At 34.8% G+C, this 19,772-nt stretch overlaps 1 protein-coding gene across 3 annotated transcripts in view; it reads right to left on the bottom strand.

Annotated features, from left to right (window-relative positions):
* Nucleotides 1-19,772, bottom strand: part of KCNT2 (potassium sodium-activated channel subfamily T member 2) — a 344,368-nt gene that overhangs the window by 180,031 nt on the left and 144,565 nt on the right. For all 3 annotated transcript variants that reach the window (XM_008710517.1, XM_008710516.1, XM_008710515.1), the window contains exon 9: nt 950-1,130. In XM_008710517.1, coding sequence (XP_008708739.1) covers nt 950-1,130 — 181 coding nt within the window. The remainder of the gene's footprint in view (nt 1-949; nt 1,131-19,772) is intronic.

Here is a 19,772-nt window from a genome sequence, read left to right on the forward strand (position 1 = left end):
CTAAAAGGTTTGTGCTTCTGCTTTATGTCCAGTAAATCAGGCAGCCATGATGTGTCATGCACTGCTTCCAAGAGAAAAACCTCAAAGGCATTTCTTCTACCTTCTTCTACCAAGTTCGGCACACATCTCATGCAATGAGAGATACCCAACACACAAAGTCACATTCTAGTTGTATAGCTGTACTTGGTATGTAAGGAAAGTGGAGGGAATAGAGGAGGGATGTCAGGAAGGAACACAGGCATGACTGGATAGAAGTGGGAAGATCATTTTCATACCTTCATAAAGTATATTTAGATACACTGTGACCAAAGGTTTGTAATGGAAGATACATGCTTGATTTGTATTTGCCATATCCTGTTTCTGACCTGCTCACCCATGGGCACCCAAGAGCTCACTGTAGGAAAGAGTTGGAGATTGTGTCTACTTATCTTTAGTCTTCTTTTATATCTCTGTGCCTTTGCAACCACCTTATCCACTCCCAGAATGGTACATAATAGGTACATATCATCTTCAGATTTTGCTTTAGTTGACCAACATATGTGATCAGTTTTTATTTATTGCAATGTTCAGCTTTTATATTGTTTCAAGAACCAAAAGAAATCAAACCTTCATAACTTTATTTCCTTGGCCTATCATTCTGTAATTAAAACTATATTATCCTATGATCTTTTAATTAATATAGTTAAATACCCTGTATTTCAAAGAAACATCTTCAAGAATTGAAATGAGATGTGAGCTACATCAGTTGTGAATGGAGGGGAAAAAAGTCAGTTTTAATATAATGTGAAAAAGCAGTTCCTGAGACCATTTTAATTTACTGACTAGAAACAATAATAACATGTGTCAATATAATACATTAATAAACCACCCTGCATTTCTTATGAAGTATGGAAGATTTGATTTTATAAGATTTGCACATTTCTATAAAATGTATCCTGGCTCTCTTTACCTGTATGGGTAGAACCACAAGAGCAACACAGATCATGGCAACGACAAAAAGCTTGGAGGACCATGTTTCAGGGGTGACATCCCCAAAGCCCACAGTAGAAAATGTCACAATGCAGAAGTAAAGGGAGTCGAAGAGATTCAGCTTCTTTCCTATTCGTTCCAGATGTTGGATTCCACAAATGCTAAAGAAACAAACATGCATTAAAATTAGAACTTTCAAATTGGGCACATTATTTCTCATTACTCTTTTGAAAGTCAAAGCACATTTCATAAAGCCATGTAGTAAGTTGGACTCATATTGTACAATATTTTTTTCCTCAGGAAAATATGATTTTTTAAGTTTTTACCTACATTAATCAAATATAGTATTATTTTGATTGATAACCAAAAATTGTAGTCAAAATATCACAGAGTATACCTGAGTAGCATGTAAAAGGAATAGACTGAATTTCATGGGTGACTTACACAGACATTTTGAATGCATGCCAGGAAACACAGAGACAGAAATTGCTAAATTTATTCCCTGTCAAAAGAGTGATAGTCTTTTTTTTTTCCAGGAAGCCATCTTATTGTATAATATGTGTGTGTTTCATATATATATATATATCAAAGGTTTGAGGAGTTAACAATTGCCAAGTCATTCTCAAGAGATCAACCATCTGTACAAAGCTACTAATGGTATAAAAGTAAGAGAGCAGCATAGAAATTGTTACAAGATGTCCCCAAAGTAGATTGTTAAAATAGCTCTTAAAATAGCACTACTACTGGCAAGGAAAAAAGAAAAAAGAGAAAAGAAAAAAGAAAAAAAAGGAAAGGTGAGACTTGGAGGGAGATATGAGATTTGCACATTAATCACTGTATAATGGCATACACTTATGCAAGAAGAAAAAAACAGGTATTGATGCATGCTTTAATATGGATAAATCACAAAAATATGTTGAATGAAAGAAGACAGATGTAGAAAACTACAGACTATATGATACTATTTATATGAAATGTCCAGAAAAGAGACAGAAAGCAGACTAGTGGCTGGATGGGACCTGATGGTGGGAATAGGGTGATAGAAAATGGTCTAAAACCAGAATGTGGTGATGATTGCAGAACTCCGTAAATGCATTTAAAATGATTGACATTTACACTTAAAATGAGTGCACTGTATGGTATGTAATTTATCCCCTTACAAAGCTGTCCAAAAAAATCAGTGTTTACTTTTGGATACTCATTCCAACCCCTATGCACAGCAAGCAAACATAGCTCAATTTTGATGACCATGAAGAGGTAATATTCAGTGTTTAAATTTGAGAAATTCTTTTTCTATCCTTTTAAGGTAATCTTCCTATTTGTTTGGTTACATATCAAAAATATTGAATTATCTTAATTTTTTTTTTAAGGCAGAGTCTGTCTAAGCCAGCGGATAAGTAGGTAGGTGGGCAAACACACAGGTAGATAAACCAAGGGACAAAAGAGAAGTAGTAGGGTACTTGTCATCATTTTACTGCTGAGGGAGAGACTGTTGTGGTTTTTGTTTGTTTGTTTGTTTGTTTGTTTGTTTTTCTTTTCTTTTTCTTTCTTACCTCCAAGTTTCCAGAATGGTTCAGCAAAATTGCCCTTGTTCTATGCTTAGGAATTTTGTGTGAGCTGCCAGGTCATATGAGTTGATTCGTATCAGTTTATTTGCTCTGCTGTCCCTATGCAATATAATAGCCGAACTAATTATAAGACTATTCAGATGGAGGCTTACTATGACCAAAGAGAATAACTGTTTGATAACAAATATTTCTGTGAAGTAGGTTATATTTGAAAATGTAAGCAATTTATGCTTAACTTTTACACTACAGTAGAAAATAAAATAAGAAGGAAGATAAATTACATAGCTTTAGGGATTCAAATGTTAAAGGCTTACTATATATTGCATAACTATAAAAGTCAGTCCTTGTTCATAGATAAAATGTCCATTTTTAATGCAGATAAACATTATCTTCACCTAAACCAGTAAAAAAGTCTCCTACTCTGCTTCCTTGTCTTCAGTTTGTTCTTTTTTTAATATAACCTGTTCATAATGGCCATATTCACATTCTTTAAACAAAGCTTAGAGAGGCGCCTGGATGGTTCAGCTGGTTAAGCATCCAATTTTTGATTTGGGCTCAGGTCATGATCTCAGGGTTTTGAGTTCAAGCCCTGCCTTGGAGCTTAAGATTCTCTCCCTCCCTCTCCCACTCCCCTTCTCCTCCCCCGTGGGTGTGTGCATTCGCTCTCGCTAAAAAAAAAATTAAAATAAAGTAATTAATTAATTTTAAAAAGCTTAGATATGTCAATCACAGGTTAAAAAAAGGCATTGGATCCTTACAGTTTAAGACCACTTCTAATTCATGGTGTGATACATTATATAATAGCTGCCAATAAATCAAGCCTTCCTATGCTCACGCCTGTTTGCAACATGATATTGCTGCACTTCCCATCAAAAGTGAAATCTAGTTCTCCATGTCCTTGCATTTGAACAGCCTAATAACTTATTTGGACCAATAGAATATTGTAGAAATGATGATGTGTGGATCACAGAGCATGGATCTTACAACACCCTGAAGTTCTTGTTCTTTCTGTCTTAGAAGTCTGAGGTTACCATGCTGTAAAGCAGCCTGGTATAATCTACTGAAGGATGAGAGGCTTGTGGAAAAAAACAAAAAAACAAAAAAACCCCAAAATGTCCCAACTGCCAGCCAGCACCAACTGCCAGACATGACAGTAGGCCATCTTGGATGCTCCAATTCCTGTCAGGCCATCACATGACTGAAGCCAAGAATAACTGCAAGTGAGACCAGCAGGAGAACTATCCTGGTTACCAACCACAGAACTGTGAGAAACAACAAATTGTGCTGTTTTAAGCCACTACCTTTTAGGTCGCTTGTTATTTGGCAATAGATATGTGGTACATACAGAATTAATGAGACTCTAGCATCTGGATCTAATCTGGTTTTTCTCAAATTTTGCTCTCACTTTATCTCCCCTTCACTTACTATTTGGATGGTTTACCTATCATAGTATATAATCCTTACCCTCTGTACCGACTTTTGCCCAATCTATTCCCTACAACGGAAGCCCTCTCTCCACAATACCTACTGTGATTCCCATTTTTTGAACCCTAGCTCAAAAATGACTCCCTCATAAAGACTTCATTGAATCTCAAGTTCAAGGAATTCCTAGATGTTCCTGCTGAATTCCTAGAGCACATATGAGTTTATGTCTCACATAGGTAAACTTTTACAACAATACCTATTTTTAGAGTTTAATATTTATTACCCCAACTCAACTATTACTTACCCTACTGACACTGTTTACACTTATATTTTTATTTCCTAGAGCACTTAGCACAAAGTGTTTAGTAGTCACTCATTAACTAACTGCTAAAAGAACAAAAGAACACCTGTTACATCATACTCAAATAGTAAATGCAAACAACTCCAGAAAGCAGTTCATTCATGTGTTTCTGTTTTCATTACTACATAACAAACTCCCCAAAACTCAGTGGCTTAAAACCATAACAATTTCTCATTTCACATGATTCCATGTGATAGGTGGGAAGTATCTTTGGTTTTCTTGGGCTCACTCACGTGGCTTCATTGAGCTAGAAGTCTGGCTAGAGTGAAAGGTCCAAGATGGCCTCACTCCTGTGCCAAATGGCCAGTGTTCATTGCTGTCTGTGTGCCTTGCTTAGTTATTCTCCATGTGACCACTCATCCTCCAACAGAGTAAACCTGCTTCCTTACTGTCTCAGGGAGGGCAATGATAGCAGCTGAAAGTCCTCTGCAGACCAAGTTTTATCTGCCCCATTCAATTTGCCAAAGCAAGTCGCTAGATCAGCCCAGATTGGAGGGGTGGGTGTGGAAATAGACTCTGTCTCCTGATGAGAGGAGCTACAAATTTTGTGATCTCATGTTTTTCAATCCACCAAACTGTATAAGTGAGAATATTTATCACAACCTATATAAATCTTAATAAATAGTATTGAATAAATCATGTTAAAGTGCCGTGGCTCCGCGGACGGTCCAAGATATTTAATTGCCTTGATGTAACTGTAGTTAAATTCATGCTTGCAATCATTTTTTATAATCCTTATGTAAAATGCCATTTTACTTGACCTAGAAAAGTCATGTGACCCTTTCACATACTTATCAATATCACACTTAAGATCCAAGACTTGATATACCTTAATACTCACTAAATCAATATGAAAATGAAGATGCCCATAGAAGCTGTTACATGCTTGGTATTATTATATAAAAATAAAAATTAACTTTTTTTTAAAGATTTTATCTATTTATTTGACAGAGAGAGAGAGGGAGAGAGCGAGCACAAATAGGCAGAGTGGCAGGCAGAGGGAGAAGCAGGCTCTCTGCTGAGCAGGGAGCCTGACACAGGCCTCAATCCCAGGACCCTGAGATCATGACCTGAGCCAAAGGCAGACGCTTAACCAACTGAGCCACTCAGGTGCCCTCCAAAATTAATGTTTTTAAGGACTAATAAGGGTCAATATACTGAATTACTTTTAGAGTTTTTCTCTGATTTTGAATAGGCCTGTTAACCAGTTTCATTTAGGTCTCATTTAATGGGCCACTGCTAATGTTTGTGGATAACGATGTCATCACATTTCAAAAATACTGATGTTAACATATCTTCTAAGGCAATAAATATTTTTGTAATAAATAAATTAACTTAGCTCCTTCTTCCCAAGAGAAAATAGGACAGAGAATATTTAAATATCTACCCAAAAAAAGAGTACTCCTTTTCAGGTATATATCAAATCTTGTTCCCTCTGTGTTCGTAAGTCTAAATGCCTTTTATCATATTCAGAACAAAATCCAAAAGCCCCTGGCTCTTCTTGGTCCTTATCTTCTAAGACCATCCCCTAATCACTGCCCTCCAGCCACACCAGCCTCACTGCTATCCCTGAAATGTGCCAAGTGTCACCCAAATTTTCTTTCAACTTTCTCCCCTTATTTCTAATATTTCCAATGTCCAAACAGAATCCTAAACTTCCTCTCTAAATTTGCTCCGCCCAAATTCTTCAAATCAAATGGTGGTAAATACAACTTTCTTGTTGATCAGGTCACAATACTAGAGTCAACCTTGACTTCTCTCTTTCACAACCCACATCCAAATCCTTAGCAAATTTCACTGTTTCTAGCTTCAAAACATAACCAGAATTCACTATCACTACTCACCACTGCTACTGCAATGATCCTTGCCATCATGTTCTCTGCCTTGCACTGCAATAAACACTCTCATCCTTCTCCCAGCAGCCTATCACCACCATGCCAGAGTTTTCCTATGAAAACACAGGTCAGTCCACGCTATTCCCCTACTTAAAACTCTAAGAGGGCTCCCTATTTCACTTGACTAAAAGCTAATATTCTTTCACTTGCTATAGCATAATACCCAATCTGACCCTTCCCTACCAGGCCTTTCGGACTAATTTTCTACTCTTCTCTGTGGTTCACTCTGCCCCAGCTACACTGGCATCCTTGCTTTCTGACCAACGTGAGAGTCATGTTCCTTGTCACAGAACATTCTCTGGCTAGAACCTATTGCCTCAGATTTTGTCATCACTAACTCCTTGCATCTTCCCAGTTTTACTTCTATATTGACCATCATATATATTTTTAATCTTCCTTATCCTGCTTAATTAAAAAAAAGTTTTAGTCATGTGTTGGATTTGGTGTCCATTGTCTATAACCCTCTATATGAATGGAGGTCTATTAGGACAGAGAATCAAGTGCTTTCTTCATCCATTAAGAGCCCCTAAAATAGTGCCAAGCACAGAATAATGTTCATAGATCTCTACTGCCATATTTATATCACCAAGCCATTTAGACTGTTTAGATATAAACTAAATACAATTTACTAATTTAAAAAAAGCACCCAAAATGTTTATCTGACCACTGTCTTAACTGTGGAATCTAATATAAGTAAGTGGCAAGACTACAAAAAAAAAAAAAAAAGTGGCAAGACTAAATACTTCTTTAGGGAGACAGGAGAGGCAGGGGGAATCAAGGGAGGCAGATCCAATATTCTATAAATCTATTGGCTTTCCCACCACATTTTAATCAATATCACTTGAAATATTCAAATACTATAAATAAGCAAGTTGGGTTTTACTTGCTCTAGTAATTAGTATTTGTAACTCCAACATCTGTTTCAGTTAGTACTACTTAAATAATATAATAAATTAAAAATTTAGAATTTGGAAATGCATTGACTAACTTATTGAAATTCACTCTGCTTGTGTAATATGCAACATGTGGAGAATGTTAAGAGTATCTGCCAACTTATTACATATATTTTGGTTATAGCAACACATCTAGCAATGTTTTGAAGTTAAGAAATATAAAAATGTGTATTACTGCTCTATGTCATTAACTAAAAAATAATTTTAGATTGTTCATATAAGCTATCTTTCCAAATAATTCAGCTACTTTTATGAAGAATGGAAAAAGTATTACCTTCAGTGTCAACTATACTTCAATTTAAAAAAGTGTATCTGCAGGGGTGCCTGGGTGGCTCACTTGGTTAAGCATTTGCTTTTGGCTTAGGTCATGATCTCAGGGTTCTGGGATCGAGCCCCATGTTGGGTTCCCTGCTCATCAGGGAGTCTGCTTCTCCCTCTCTCTCTCTCTGCCCCTTCCCCCTGCTTGTGTTCTCTCACTCTCTCTCTCAAATAAATAAATAAAATCTTTTAAAAAAAGTGTATCCTCAGGATAGGTAGATACACAGATAGTGTATTGTACTTTATTATTTAATTCTTAAGGCTAAGACAGTTTTAACATTGAAATACTCTTGATTTGCATTATGCATAAACATTAATATTTCACTTATATGTTAGCTATTTTTCCAAGAACTATGAATGTTACAACATGCTATATAAGGATTTGAAGCTATTCATGATTATAATCCATTTTAATATAGATTGTTATCTTATTTCATTCACAGATGTCTTTGGAGCCACTATTGAACAAAAACTGCCTCTTCTCCCTGATCATAACTGATGAATTTCAGTTAATTATTATTTTGTGTCTGTACCCAGAAGTGATTTTAATGATGGGTACAGATTTTCTGATAAACTAAATCCAAGAATGTGCTCAAATAGACCACACTCATAATCAAAATATCCTATTTTGCCTTATCATAAGAGATACATCTTTTCAGTTGTCAAAGACTAAGTTAAACTATTTAAATTATATCCTGAATTGAAAGTAGTGGGAAAATTTAATAATGCAGAACTTAAAAATACATAATCATAGCTGGTAGATAGTAGTAAACACTCTTATCTTTAAATTTTATACTTAATCAAATTTAATATTGTTTTGTGACTGGGCAGTAATATTAAAAACAAAAAAGTCTTGCTTAAAATGCTTGGTTTTAGTGGGTATCTAATCATAACAAAATTTGTTAAAAGATTTTATTTATTTATTTATTTATTTATTTATTTATTTATTTATCTGAGAGAGAGAGAGAGAGAGAGAGCATGAGCAGGGGGAGGAACAGAGGAAGAGGGACAAGCTGACTTGGCGCTGAGTGTGCAGCCTGACTTGGGGCTCGATCTCATGACTCTGAGATCATGACCTGAGCCGAAACCAAGAGACAGATGCTTAACCAACTAAGCCCCCAAGGCACCCCTAATTGTAACAAAATTTTTGTTTATTATCCTGTATTGTCTGCCTAAATATTTGAAATTAAATAATTTACTCCAATTTAAGACAGAAAAAATAAACCAGTGTAACACCAAGTTCTATTTATATTTTTGTTTAGTTAATTTGCATAAAAGTTAATCAGATTCATTTATAGTGGTTGACTTTGAAGTGGAAAGTTACAAATTAATGTAATTGCCTCATAATTTCTCTATTATAAAAATACTTGTAAATTTTAAATAAGAAAAAAACTGATTTATATAAAACCAATAGGTGTTATAAAACTTAAATGTTTTATAATGGAAAATGGGTAACCTAACATCATAAAGGTAGATCATGTTTATTCCTCTAAATACATTTATTGATGGTTTACTAGTGTCAAGCATGCACTGTATGATAGAGATGCAGATATGAATACACCATAGTCTGCTTAAAAGAGCTTCTAAAATCTAAAGTGAATGATTTTGACCACAACTTTATAATACTACTACTAGTAGTACCATAAATTAATAATCAAACATTTAACTTATAACTTGATTAATGCTAACTTAGGTAAATTACTTAAGCATTTTAAATTTTATCCTTCTCAATTGGAAAGTAAATGCAATATTAACTTTTTCATATAGTTATTATGAGAATAAAATGAACTAATAATGCTCAGTGAAATGCCTGACACATAATGTTCAATGAATTCAGTAGTAATTTTGTTATTTAAATTTCAGCCCCAGCATAAAAGAAATAAAAGCACAAAAATGAGTCAAATATAAGAATGAACTATCTACACAAAATAGATATAAAGCCTTTCTTCTGCACTTGACAAAAAAATTAAGGTACTATTAACAATATATTCAGGGACTATGGAGAAAGAAAGCGGGGATGACAAAGTAGCAGGTCTGTTCCTCTTTGCTATGGATTTGGTAAGAAAGTTATTAGCAGCAGAAAATCATCCATGAATTAATGAGAGTAGCTATATAATATCATCCAATCTTTTCTCAATCTTGCAACTCTCAACTGCTTTGGAAGTGGAAAGATGGGCAAGTTAGGAGGGCTTCAAAAAGAAAAGTTAGGCAATTTGCAAGATAAACTCATAATCTTTAAATATGTACAAAGAACACATTCATGCTGATATTAGCTGACCTTTGGAGGGTTCACTATTATCATTTATGGAAACTGACAACTAATTCTCGGTAATGCAGTCATGGAAAGAAAAATAAGATTAAGCCCTTTTTCTAAGCCACAATGTCAATAATAGGCTAGTGACATGTTTTAAAAAGGACTACTTAGCCCTGAGATTGCTTGAGTGAAAGAATTTTTATATAATTATGTAAAAGACTGCATATATGTACATAATATGTGTATATATTTATATAGTTCACTGACCTGGGTAACTACTAAGTACATCATCATACGGTAACATTCATGATTTAAATGTTAAAATACCAGTATTTGGTGGGGGGGGGGATACTAACAAAATTTTCTCTTTTTCTATTATTTTACACATACACTCGTATTTACTGTTATTTAAATAGATAACTAATTTTATATAACATGGGTTTTCCGTTTTATGAAGATTAATTAAATATACCTATTTTTAAAACTATGTATTTTGGGAAGCAGAAAATTCTTGCCATGCATGTGTTTATGTTTTTGCATAATAGTGATTGATGTTCACAATAGTCAGCTTAAACTGGACTTTCAAAACTATTTCACAGAGCCATTTCTGCCTTATACTGTAGTTTAGTTTTATGAATACCCATTTGTGATGATGTCTGTTTTAAAAATCACTGATATGGAATAAAAATCTTTTAGGAATTTTATGGCATGGTACTTTTGCAAGATTTTCTAAGTCAATGTGGACAAGCACCTCAACTACACAGACTAGAGGACAAATATGTGCTTAAATACCTATTCAGAACTTGACCACAAAAGAAATATAAATATAAAAAAAATGCCCTTGGGAATTACATATCATCTAGTACTTTCACAATCAATAAGGATAAAAGATTGACTATATGACTAGAGCCATGTGAAACAAATATAGTTTTTGAAAAGTATAATGTTTGATTTGATTTGGTTTTCTTGCTTTTTGTTTTTAAGATTTTATTTATTTATTTATTTATTTATTTATTTATTTATTTAGTGTGCAAGTGGACAGAGGGACAGAGGAAGGGGGAAAGAGAATCTCAAGCAGACTCTGTGCTGAGCACAGAGCCCCACACAGAGCTTGCTCACTACCTTGAAATCAGTGGAAATCAAGAGTCAGATGCTTAACAGACTGAGCCACCCAGGTGCCCCTGGCTTTCAACCAATATTTGTAAATTTTCCAGTATGACCTAATGACATCAGGAGATAAAGGCAACGGATATCATGATATAAGGTAAAGAATATTAGGGAAAATTTTGTAGGTAGAGAGGGGTGAAAACTATTTCATTTTTGAAGACGTTGAATTTATCATTCCAGTAGGATATACATGTCCAATCCACTGCAATAATGTATTTTATTTATACCTATAATAAGCCATTTTTACACTCCTTTGGTAAACCCTACTTGATAATTTTTTTTACAGTTCCAGTATTTTCAGTTCTAAAAAATACTAATTTGCTAATACAAGCAAATAATATAGATATAAATAATAAATTATTAATATTATTCCACTCCTATTATCCTTAATGTAATTAATATTTAGTAAGTGCCCTTTGCCTGTTAAATATTTCATTTTGTATTGCTTTAGTTTTTACTATAAACTTTTGGATTTAGTCTGGCAATTTACTACTATCGGATTTTTATATCCAACTCTTCAAAGTGACCTTATTCTATGGTTCTGTATATCAATATATGTTCCTTGAAACACCAATCTGCCACTGTATATGGTTAGCCAATTAACTAACTGGTCTGTGTTGCATGGCTGTATCCCTGGATTATAAAGTCTCTGTAGCCATCTGTGTAAAGAACAATGTATCATTAAACCTGTATTTATCAGAAAAAAAATGGCAACTCTAGGTTAAACATTTATTTATTTAGTGAAAGAATTTTCAGATCGTTTTGATGAGTTAATATTTATTGTGGATCTCTGAGAATGGAATAATTTTTAAAGGATTAAACAAACATACCTGCCAAAATTTTTAGTTTTGGTAGAGTATCTCAGAGGATCAGGATTTTATGAACTAAACTATGAGAACATTAGCTCATAGTTTGGGCTTTGTCTGAGTCTTTCAGAATCACAGTTTAGCTTAATCATTAAATGGCTGGGGTAACTTTTTATCTTTATTGTGCCCTGAATTACACGGCCTTGGATTAACTGTTCAATGAAAAAATTTAACAGTGGAACTGTCAAGCCTTGAAGTTTTTTCTTTTTTTAATTTTCTTTAATGGAAATCAAAACATATAATTTTAAAAGTGCTTCATCTCTACCTTAATCTCAATTTAATACTGATTATAAATTTCTAAATATGCATTTTGGAATGACCTACAGACCCACAAGAATAAATAAGCCTCAATCATCAATCTTGGTCTTTACTGACTTCTTACAAATCTAAACATTGAACATATCTGGCAAAGTTTATAAATACAGGCCCACAGCAGTCATACTGAGTACTGAATAAGCAGAGACAAAGCTTCTTTTCTCTGCTGACAAAGAAACGAAGAGGACAAATTTTTTCATAAGCACTGTGATTATTTGAAATGCGGATCACCAAATCGAGCATGCCATATGGAAAGGAGAACTCCAAATTGTATCTCATTAAAAAGAATTTAAAATTCTACTTTTTTTCTTAACTAGAATACTGTTAAACTTCACTAAGGATAAATTTAGTTAAAGAAACTATTCAAACACTTCTGTAAAAACCATAACCACATTAATAAAAAAAAAGGACTGGGCCCCATTTTGCACTAACTACATAGAGCAACGATATATATCATATCAAGCATTAAATTTATAATTGCCCTTAGAAATAAAAACCTAACACAAAATATTAACTTCCTAAATTTCACTTTAACTAAGTAGTCCTCCATTAGGAAAAGCCAACATCTTAATTTATACATTTTTTAATGTTTTTTTTTCTGACTCACCTAGTAAAAGAAAGATCACCAGGGTGTGAGATAGAAATTATCTAAGGCTACACCAACCATAAAAAAGTGGTAAGTCTTCTTTCTTCTCTTAAACACTTCAGTTAAAGGGAATCCACATTGTCCATTACCATTCTTATTCAATATATTTCTTTTAACAAAATTACATTAAATTGTAGTTTATTTCATTTTCTCTCCTTTCATCATTAGTGATTTAAACAAAATAAAAGCATCTGCTGAACAGTCTTTGTAAATTACTCATAGGCTCATCGGCCTATGGGCCATTACTATGATAATGCGTGCAGATGGAGGCAGGTTTTTTTGTTCATAGTAGGAAAGATGGAACTATAATCATGTAGTGTTTTGTTCTGTGTTCCTCGGGTTATATGCTGCACTGAGCATGTATTCATATTCATCCACAATCATTCAATAAGAAATGTGTACTGGGTCTCAGTGTAAAATGTATTTTCTACTATGAATTGTGAAGTAAGTAGACAAAGAAATAAGGCAGTGGGATACAAGAGATGACTAAAACAAATTAAACTAGGTGAAAATAAAGAGACAAATTATTACAGTCAAAAATAATAACATGGTATAGGCAGGAATCAAGTAAAATCATGATCATGTTCTTGTAACTCTCATTTTCGGAAGCTCTAATTTTAAAAAAATGAAACCCTTAAAGAGGAAAAACGGAAACCTGTATCACCAGCAGAAAGCTATTCTATTTTCAAATTTTTAGAACAATATAACATGGATAAGACAGTAAATAAAGACAATGTGGTATTTAATCGCCTTACATTTCTGTTAATAGGTAAAAATATCTTTTATTTGTTACTTCTTGCTTCCTTAAAAACAGGATTTTTCCTCTCCTGAATCTCCAACAAAGTGCTTGTAATTTTATTTTTGCTCTTTTGTAGATCATTTGCATTTGACAAAGTTTTACATTTATTTGTTCACCTATTTATTGAGTGTTACTACATGGTATGCACAGAATTAGGTACTAGGGGAGACAATGGTATGGAAAAGCTGGCATGACTGCTTCCTTGATGGGAATTAGAGTCCAGTGAAAGAGACAGAAAATGATGACTAATATAAATATACATAAATTTACAAAGGAGAGCATCCCCTCCTCCTCAATGGCTACACTTTCTTGTAATTGTGAATTTGACCTTCAGGTGGATCGGCCTTCAATGACAAAGTGATGTTTACATTAACATAAAAAAATGAGTCATATTTTACTCTGGAGAGAAAAGAGGTAGAGCATTCTAGACAGGAGGGAGGTTAGTGTGATGAGAGCAGCAGAGGGGAAAATAATAGGACCACAGAGAAGAGAAAAAATTAAGAATGTGAGATGAAAATGAAAAGATGGGGAGAATTTTGATCATACAGGAAATTTAGGAAATACTAAGAAGTTCTGTGTTCATCCCAAGACACAAGGAAAATTTTAACAAGCATTAGCAAGTGGTTAACACAATTATATTTACATTTCACAAAGGTCACTCTGTTTGCCATGAGATGAATGGTTTAGAATGGAACCACAGTGGACCTAGGTAAACCAGTGATACAGCAGTTGTCATAAAGAGGTTACAATAGTTTCAATGAGTGAGGTGATGCCTGAGAGGGACAGAGTTTACTTTAGGAAGTAAAATCTTTTGGATTTTCTGATTGTGTATTTTGTCACAGAATAGGAGGCATTAAAAATGACTCCATTCTTTGGAATTACCCCCAAGGAATGGGAATGGACGGTAGTTACTATTTCAGAGATTTGGACAATTTGGGGGAAAAAAAAGCATAACTCTGCCTTTGGACATACTTACGTTGAGGAAACTAAGAGGGTATGTCACAGCAACAGTTGAATATAAAAGATTTAATTAAAGCCATAAAAACTGGCCTAAGAAAATTTGCTCACAATTATCAGATTCTTTATGGTGCACATTTTTATAACCTCTGATGTAAGGAGGAAAATTGGAGGCATCAGACCTTTCTCCCCAACAGCCTTGCGACCAAACATTATGCACAGAAAGCAAGTCATAAAGCAAATTCTGCCATATAAAACACATTCATTCCTGTTCAGTAAGATCAAAGAGGTTTCTGTTCTTTCTGTGAATAACAAAAAACACATTGAAAGAAAGATTCATACCAAAGAAATGTGAAACTATACTAAGGGTAGGTTCAGTTAACAGGCTGGCAGAATCAGACAACACTATCCTCTGTTAAGTAAGAACAAGTTTAAAAGGGTCTCAAGACCCATGTCACCACTCCCTGAAAGATTAAGCTTGGTTATTCTTATAATCCAATAATGCAAGGGCAGATAGAACCAAGGAATACTTTCTGACCAACCATACAACTTGAAAAATATTTTTAATTCCACTTTTGTTAATTCGTAGGGATTCTGACACAAAAATTGATGCCTGAAACTGATGATAGCCTGAGAGTGTGTTCTTGATGAGTCTTTCACATGCTTATTATTATCTCTTAATTTGTATGGACAAAATATAACATGCTACCTTGAAATATCTGTGGGATTACAGAAACTATAGCTAAAATATATAACGTATTCTTAGTGGAGCAATATAAAATGAAAAGAAAATTGCTAAGGTCTGATCATTGACAAAATACATCTCTTAATGAAATGTTGTAGAAGAGGATGAGGGACACAAACAGTATGTATATCAGGGAGGAGTTAAGATGGCAGAGGAGTAGAGGAACCCTAAGTTTGTCTCCTGCCTTGACTACAACTAAACAGTTATCAAAACATTCTGAACACCTGAGAAATCAATCAGAGTTCTGAGAAAACAAATACTGCAAGTCGACGAGTAGAAAAGCAACTACCTTTTGAAGGTAGGATGTTGAAGGACTTGAATTCCGTGTGATACAGCTGTGTATAATATGGTGGCAGGGAGAAAGCCTGCTTAAGGAGACTACCACAAAGCATATATAAGCAGCAGAGTGCAAAATAATAAAGGGATAAGAACCATATGATCCTCTCAACAAATACAGAAAAAACATTTGACAAAATACAGCTTCCTTTCTTGATAAAAATCCCAAAGAAAGTAAAGATAAAGGGAACATACCTCAATATCATAAAGGCCATATATGAAAGATGCACAGCTAATATCATCCTCGAAGGGAGAAAACGGAGAACTTTTCCCCTAAGGTCAGGAACACAACAGGGATGCCCACTCTCACCACTGTTGTTCAACACAGTACTGTAAGTCCTAGCCTCAGCAATCAGACAACAAAAAGTAATAAAAGGCAACCAAATCGACAAGGAAGAAGTCAAACTTTCACTTGTCACAGATGACATGATGCTCTATATAGAAAACCCAAAAGACTCCACCAAAAGATGGCTAGAACTAATTCAGGAATTTGGTGAAGTTGCAGGGTATACAATCAATGCACAGAGGTCTGTTACATTTCTATACACCAATAATGAAGCGGCAGAAAGAGAAATCAAGGAATCGATCCCAAATACAATTGCACCAAAAACCATAAGATACCATGAATAAATCTAACCAGAGAGGTAAAGGATCAGTACTCTGAAAAGTATAGAACGCTTATGAAAGAAATTGAGGAAGACATAAAGAAATGGAGAAACATTCCATGCTCATGTACTGGAGGAACAAACATTGTTAAAATGTCCATGCTACCCAAAGCAATCTACATATCCAATGCAATCCCTATCAAAATAACTCCAGCATTTTTCACAGAGCTAGAACAAACAATTCTAAAATTTGTATGGAACCAGAAAGGACCCAAAACACCCAAAGTAATGTTGAAAAAGAAAAGCAAAGCTGGAGGTATCACAATTTCAGACTTCATGCTGTTATTAGAAAGCTGTAGTCATCAAGACAGTATGGTACTGGCACAAAAATAGACACATAGATCAATGGAACAGAAAAGAAAACCCAGAAATGGACCCTCAACTCTATGATCGACTAATCTTTGACAACACAGGAAAGAAGATCCAATGGAAAAAAGACAGTCTCTTCAACAGATGGTGTTGGGAAAACTGGACAGCCACATGCAAAAGAATGAAACTGGACCACTTTCTTACACCATACACAAAAATAAATTCAAAATGGATGAAAGACCCAAACATGATCAGGAAACCATCAAAATCCTAAAGGAGAACATAGGCTGCAACCTGTTCGACCTTGGCTGCAGCAACTTCTTGCTAGACACATCTACAAAGTCAAGGGACACAAAAGCAAAAAGAAACTATTGGGATTTCAGGATAAGTTTTTGCACAGGAAGGAAAGAATCAACAAAACTAAAAGGCAACTTACAGAATGGGAGAAGATATTCACAAATGACATATCAGATAAAGGGCTAGTATCCAAAATCTATAAGGAACTTATCAAACCCAACACCCAACAAAAAATCCAGCCAAGAATTGGGCAGAAAACATAGAGACATTTCTCCAAAGAAGACATATAAATGCCTGACACATGAAAAAATGCTCAATATCACTCAGCATCAGGGAAATAAAAATCAAAACCACAATGCAATATCACCTCACACTGGTCAGAATGGCTAAAATGAACAACTCAGAATACAACAGATGTTGGCAAGGAATCAGAGAAAGGAGAACCCTCCCACATTGCTGGTAGGAATGCAAGCTGGTGCAGCAACTGTGGAAAAAGTACAGAGGTTCCTCAAAAACTTAAAAATAGAACTACCGTACAACCCAGCAATTGCACTACTAGGCACTTATTCAAAGGATACAAAAATTGTGATTCGAAGGGGCAAATGCACTCCAATGTTTATATGAGCAATGTCCACAATTACCAAAACATGTAAAGAGCCCAATGTCCATGGACAGATGAATGTGTGTATTTATATATAATGGAATATGATGTGGATGAACTAGAGGGTATTGTGCTAAGTGAAGTAAGTCAGTCAGAGAAAGACAAATACCATATGATTTCACTCATATGTGGAATTAAAGACACAAGACTGATGAACATAGGGGAAGGGAAGAAAAAATAAAATAAGATAAAAAGAGAGAGGGAGGCAAACCATGAGATTTTAAACAATAGGGAACAAACTGAGGGTTGCTGGAGGTGAGGTGGGTGGGGAATGAGGTAATTGGGTGATAGGCATTAAGGGGGGGCATGTGATAGAATGAGCACTGGGTATTATATGCAGCTGATGAATCACTAAATTCTACCCCTGAAACTAATAATATACTATATGTTAACCAAACTGAAATTAAATTAAAATTTTTAAAAAGTGTGTATATCTGCATTTGTGTGTGCATGCACCTAGTAGTGCCTCACATGCCCACACACATGCTCATAACCTCCATACACATGTAAATGATTCTTCATGTAAATTGTTCTGACTTTAATATTGGGAAATATTAAATCATATTTAATATTGGATTATTGGAAATATTAAAGCCAGTGACTTACACTGGCTTTCTGAGCCCCACCATGACATAAGATATCCTTTCTAAACGTATCTCTACTTCATTCCCAGTAATATAATGTCATTTGTTTCATAAGTCATATTTCTTTTTTCCTCCTTTTTTAAGATTTAATTTTCAAAAAACAATCAAAAAAAGCACAGTTATCTATTTTGCTTTCCTCTTTGTTTGCACCTCTTCCTAAGCATTAGTCTACTTAAAATTAAAAGGTATTCTCAATAGAAAAAGCTTTGTAATCAAGATATGAACAGTTCAAAGTAAGTTCTACTGGTTGCAAAGAATTTTGCATAAAAAAACCCAGCTGTGAAAGCATTACTTTAGTGCCATATGGCTAAAGTATAGCCTTTAAAGTAAGACAAATAAGGGGAGATGAGGCCAGTGAAGTCGGCAGGGACAGATTATAAATCACTTTATATACAACACCAAGGAGTTTATATTATCCTGTAGACACAAACGAAAAACTTTAGGCAAGAGAATGAATGATGTGATCAAATTGAGTAGTGTTGAGCTCATTAATAAAAGTCTGCTGATACCCTGAATGGTTACTCCTGCTCCAAGCAGCAACTATATTTACGCTAGACTCAGTCTCCAGGCTGACAAATCACCTTAAGACACTATCCATGCAAATCATCTAAGTGAAGTTACAGCTGTGAACAGAGACCATAATGGATGTAAAAGAGCTACAAAATCCAGTCCTCAAGTATTTTCCAAGTTGTGAGCTCTTGACTCTCCGCAATTTACTCTTTTTTGCTTGAACTTTTTTCATCTGATTCAGTTCATAAAAGTGAAGTACCCAGTCAGTAAAATATTAGCTTTACACACCATTAATTCCCATTATATAAAGATAATACATATTTAGAGTTGATAAAAATAAAACATGTATATATCTGAATTCTCTCCAGAAAAGGTTTGATTTAGCAATATATTTCTACATTACTTTTTTTTTTTTATCAAGAAATTAGTAAGATGAAGGGGCGCCTGGGTGGCACAGCGGTTAAGCGTCTGCCTTCGGCTCAGGGTGTGATCCCGGGGATCTGGGATCGAGCCCCACGTCAGGCTCTTCTGCTATGAGCCTGCTTCTCCCTCTCCCACTCCCCCTGCTTGTGTTCCTCTCTCGCTGGCCGTCTCTATCTCTGTTGAATAAATAAATAAATAAATCTTTAAAAAAAAAGAAATTAGTAAGACGAAGAGTGTAGGGGCCAAAATGAACCACTTTGGCACATGTACTACTTTGTGGTGAAGACAATGGAGACCCTGCAGGCTCAAGAGAAATGGCCCCTCCCTTAACTACATAGAAAAATCTAAGTTGGGCGTCTTTCCCAAAATAAGGGTTTACTAGAGATAAGTTTCATCTGACTAAGCCATCTCTATGGAAAGACAAATATTTGTTTACCAAACATTCACTCTTTTTCTTCTTCCTGTGAAATGCATCCCTTCCCTTTGAAGTTCCAGACCCCTACCCCCTTCTCCTTAGTTCAGAATGACATATATACCTCATTTGCCTGTCTTTGGAATTGCCGTGTCTATGTGGATTCCCCGTACCTACAAAATTAAATTTGATTTTCTCCTGCTAATCTAGCTCATGTCAGTTTGATTCTTAGTTCAGCTAGAAGGACCAAGAAGGGGACAGGACTTTTTAGCCAAAC

This window comes from Ursus maritimus, unplaced genomic scaffold (genome assembly GCF_017311325.1).
Source record: "Ursus maritimus isolate PB19 unplaced genomic scaffold, ASM1731132v1 scaffold_2, whole genome shotgun sequence".
NCBI classification, from domain to species: Eukaryota; Metazoa; Chordata; class Mammalia; order Carnivora; family Ursidae; genus Ursus; species Ursus maritimus.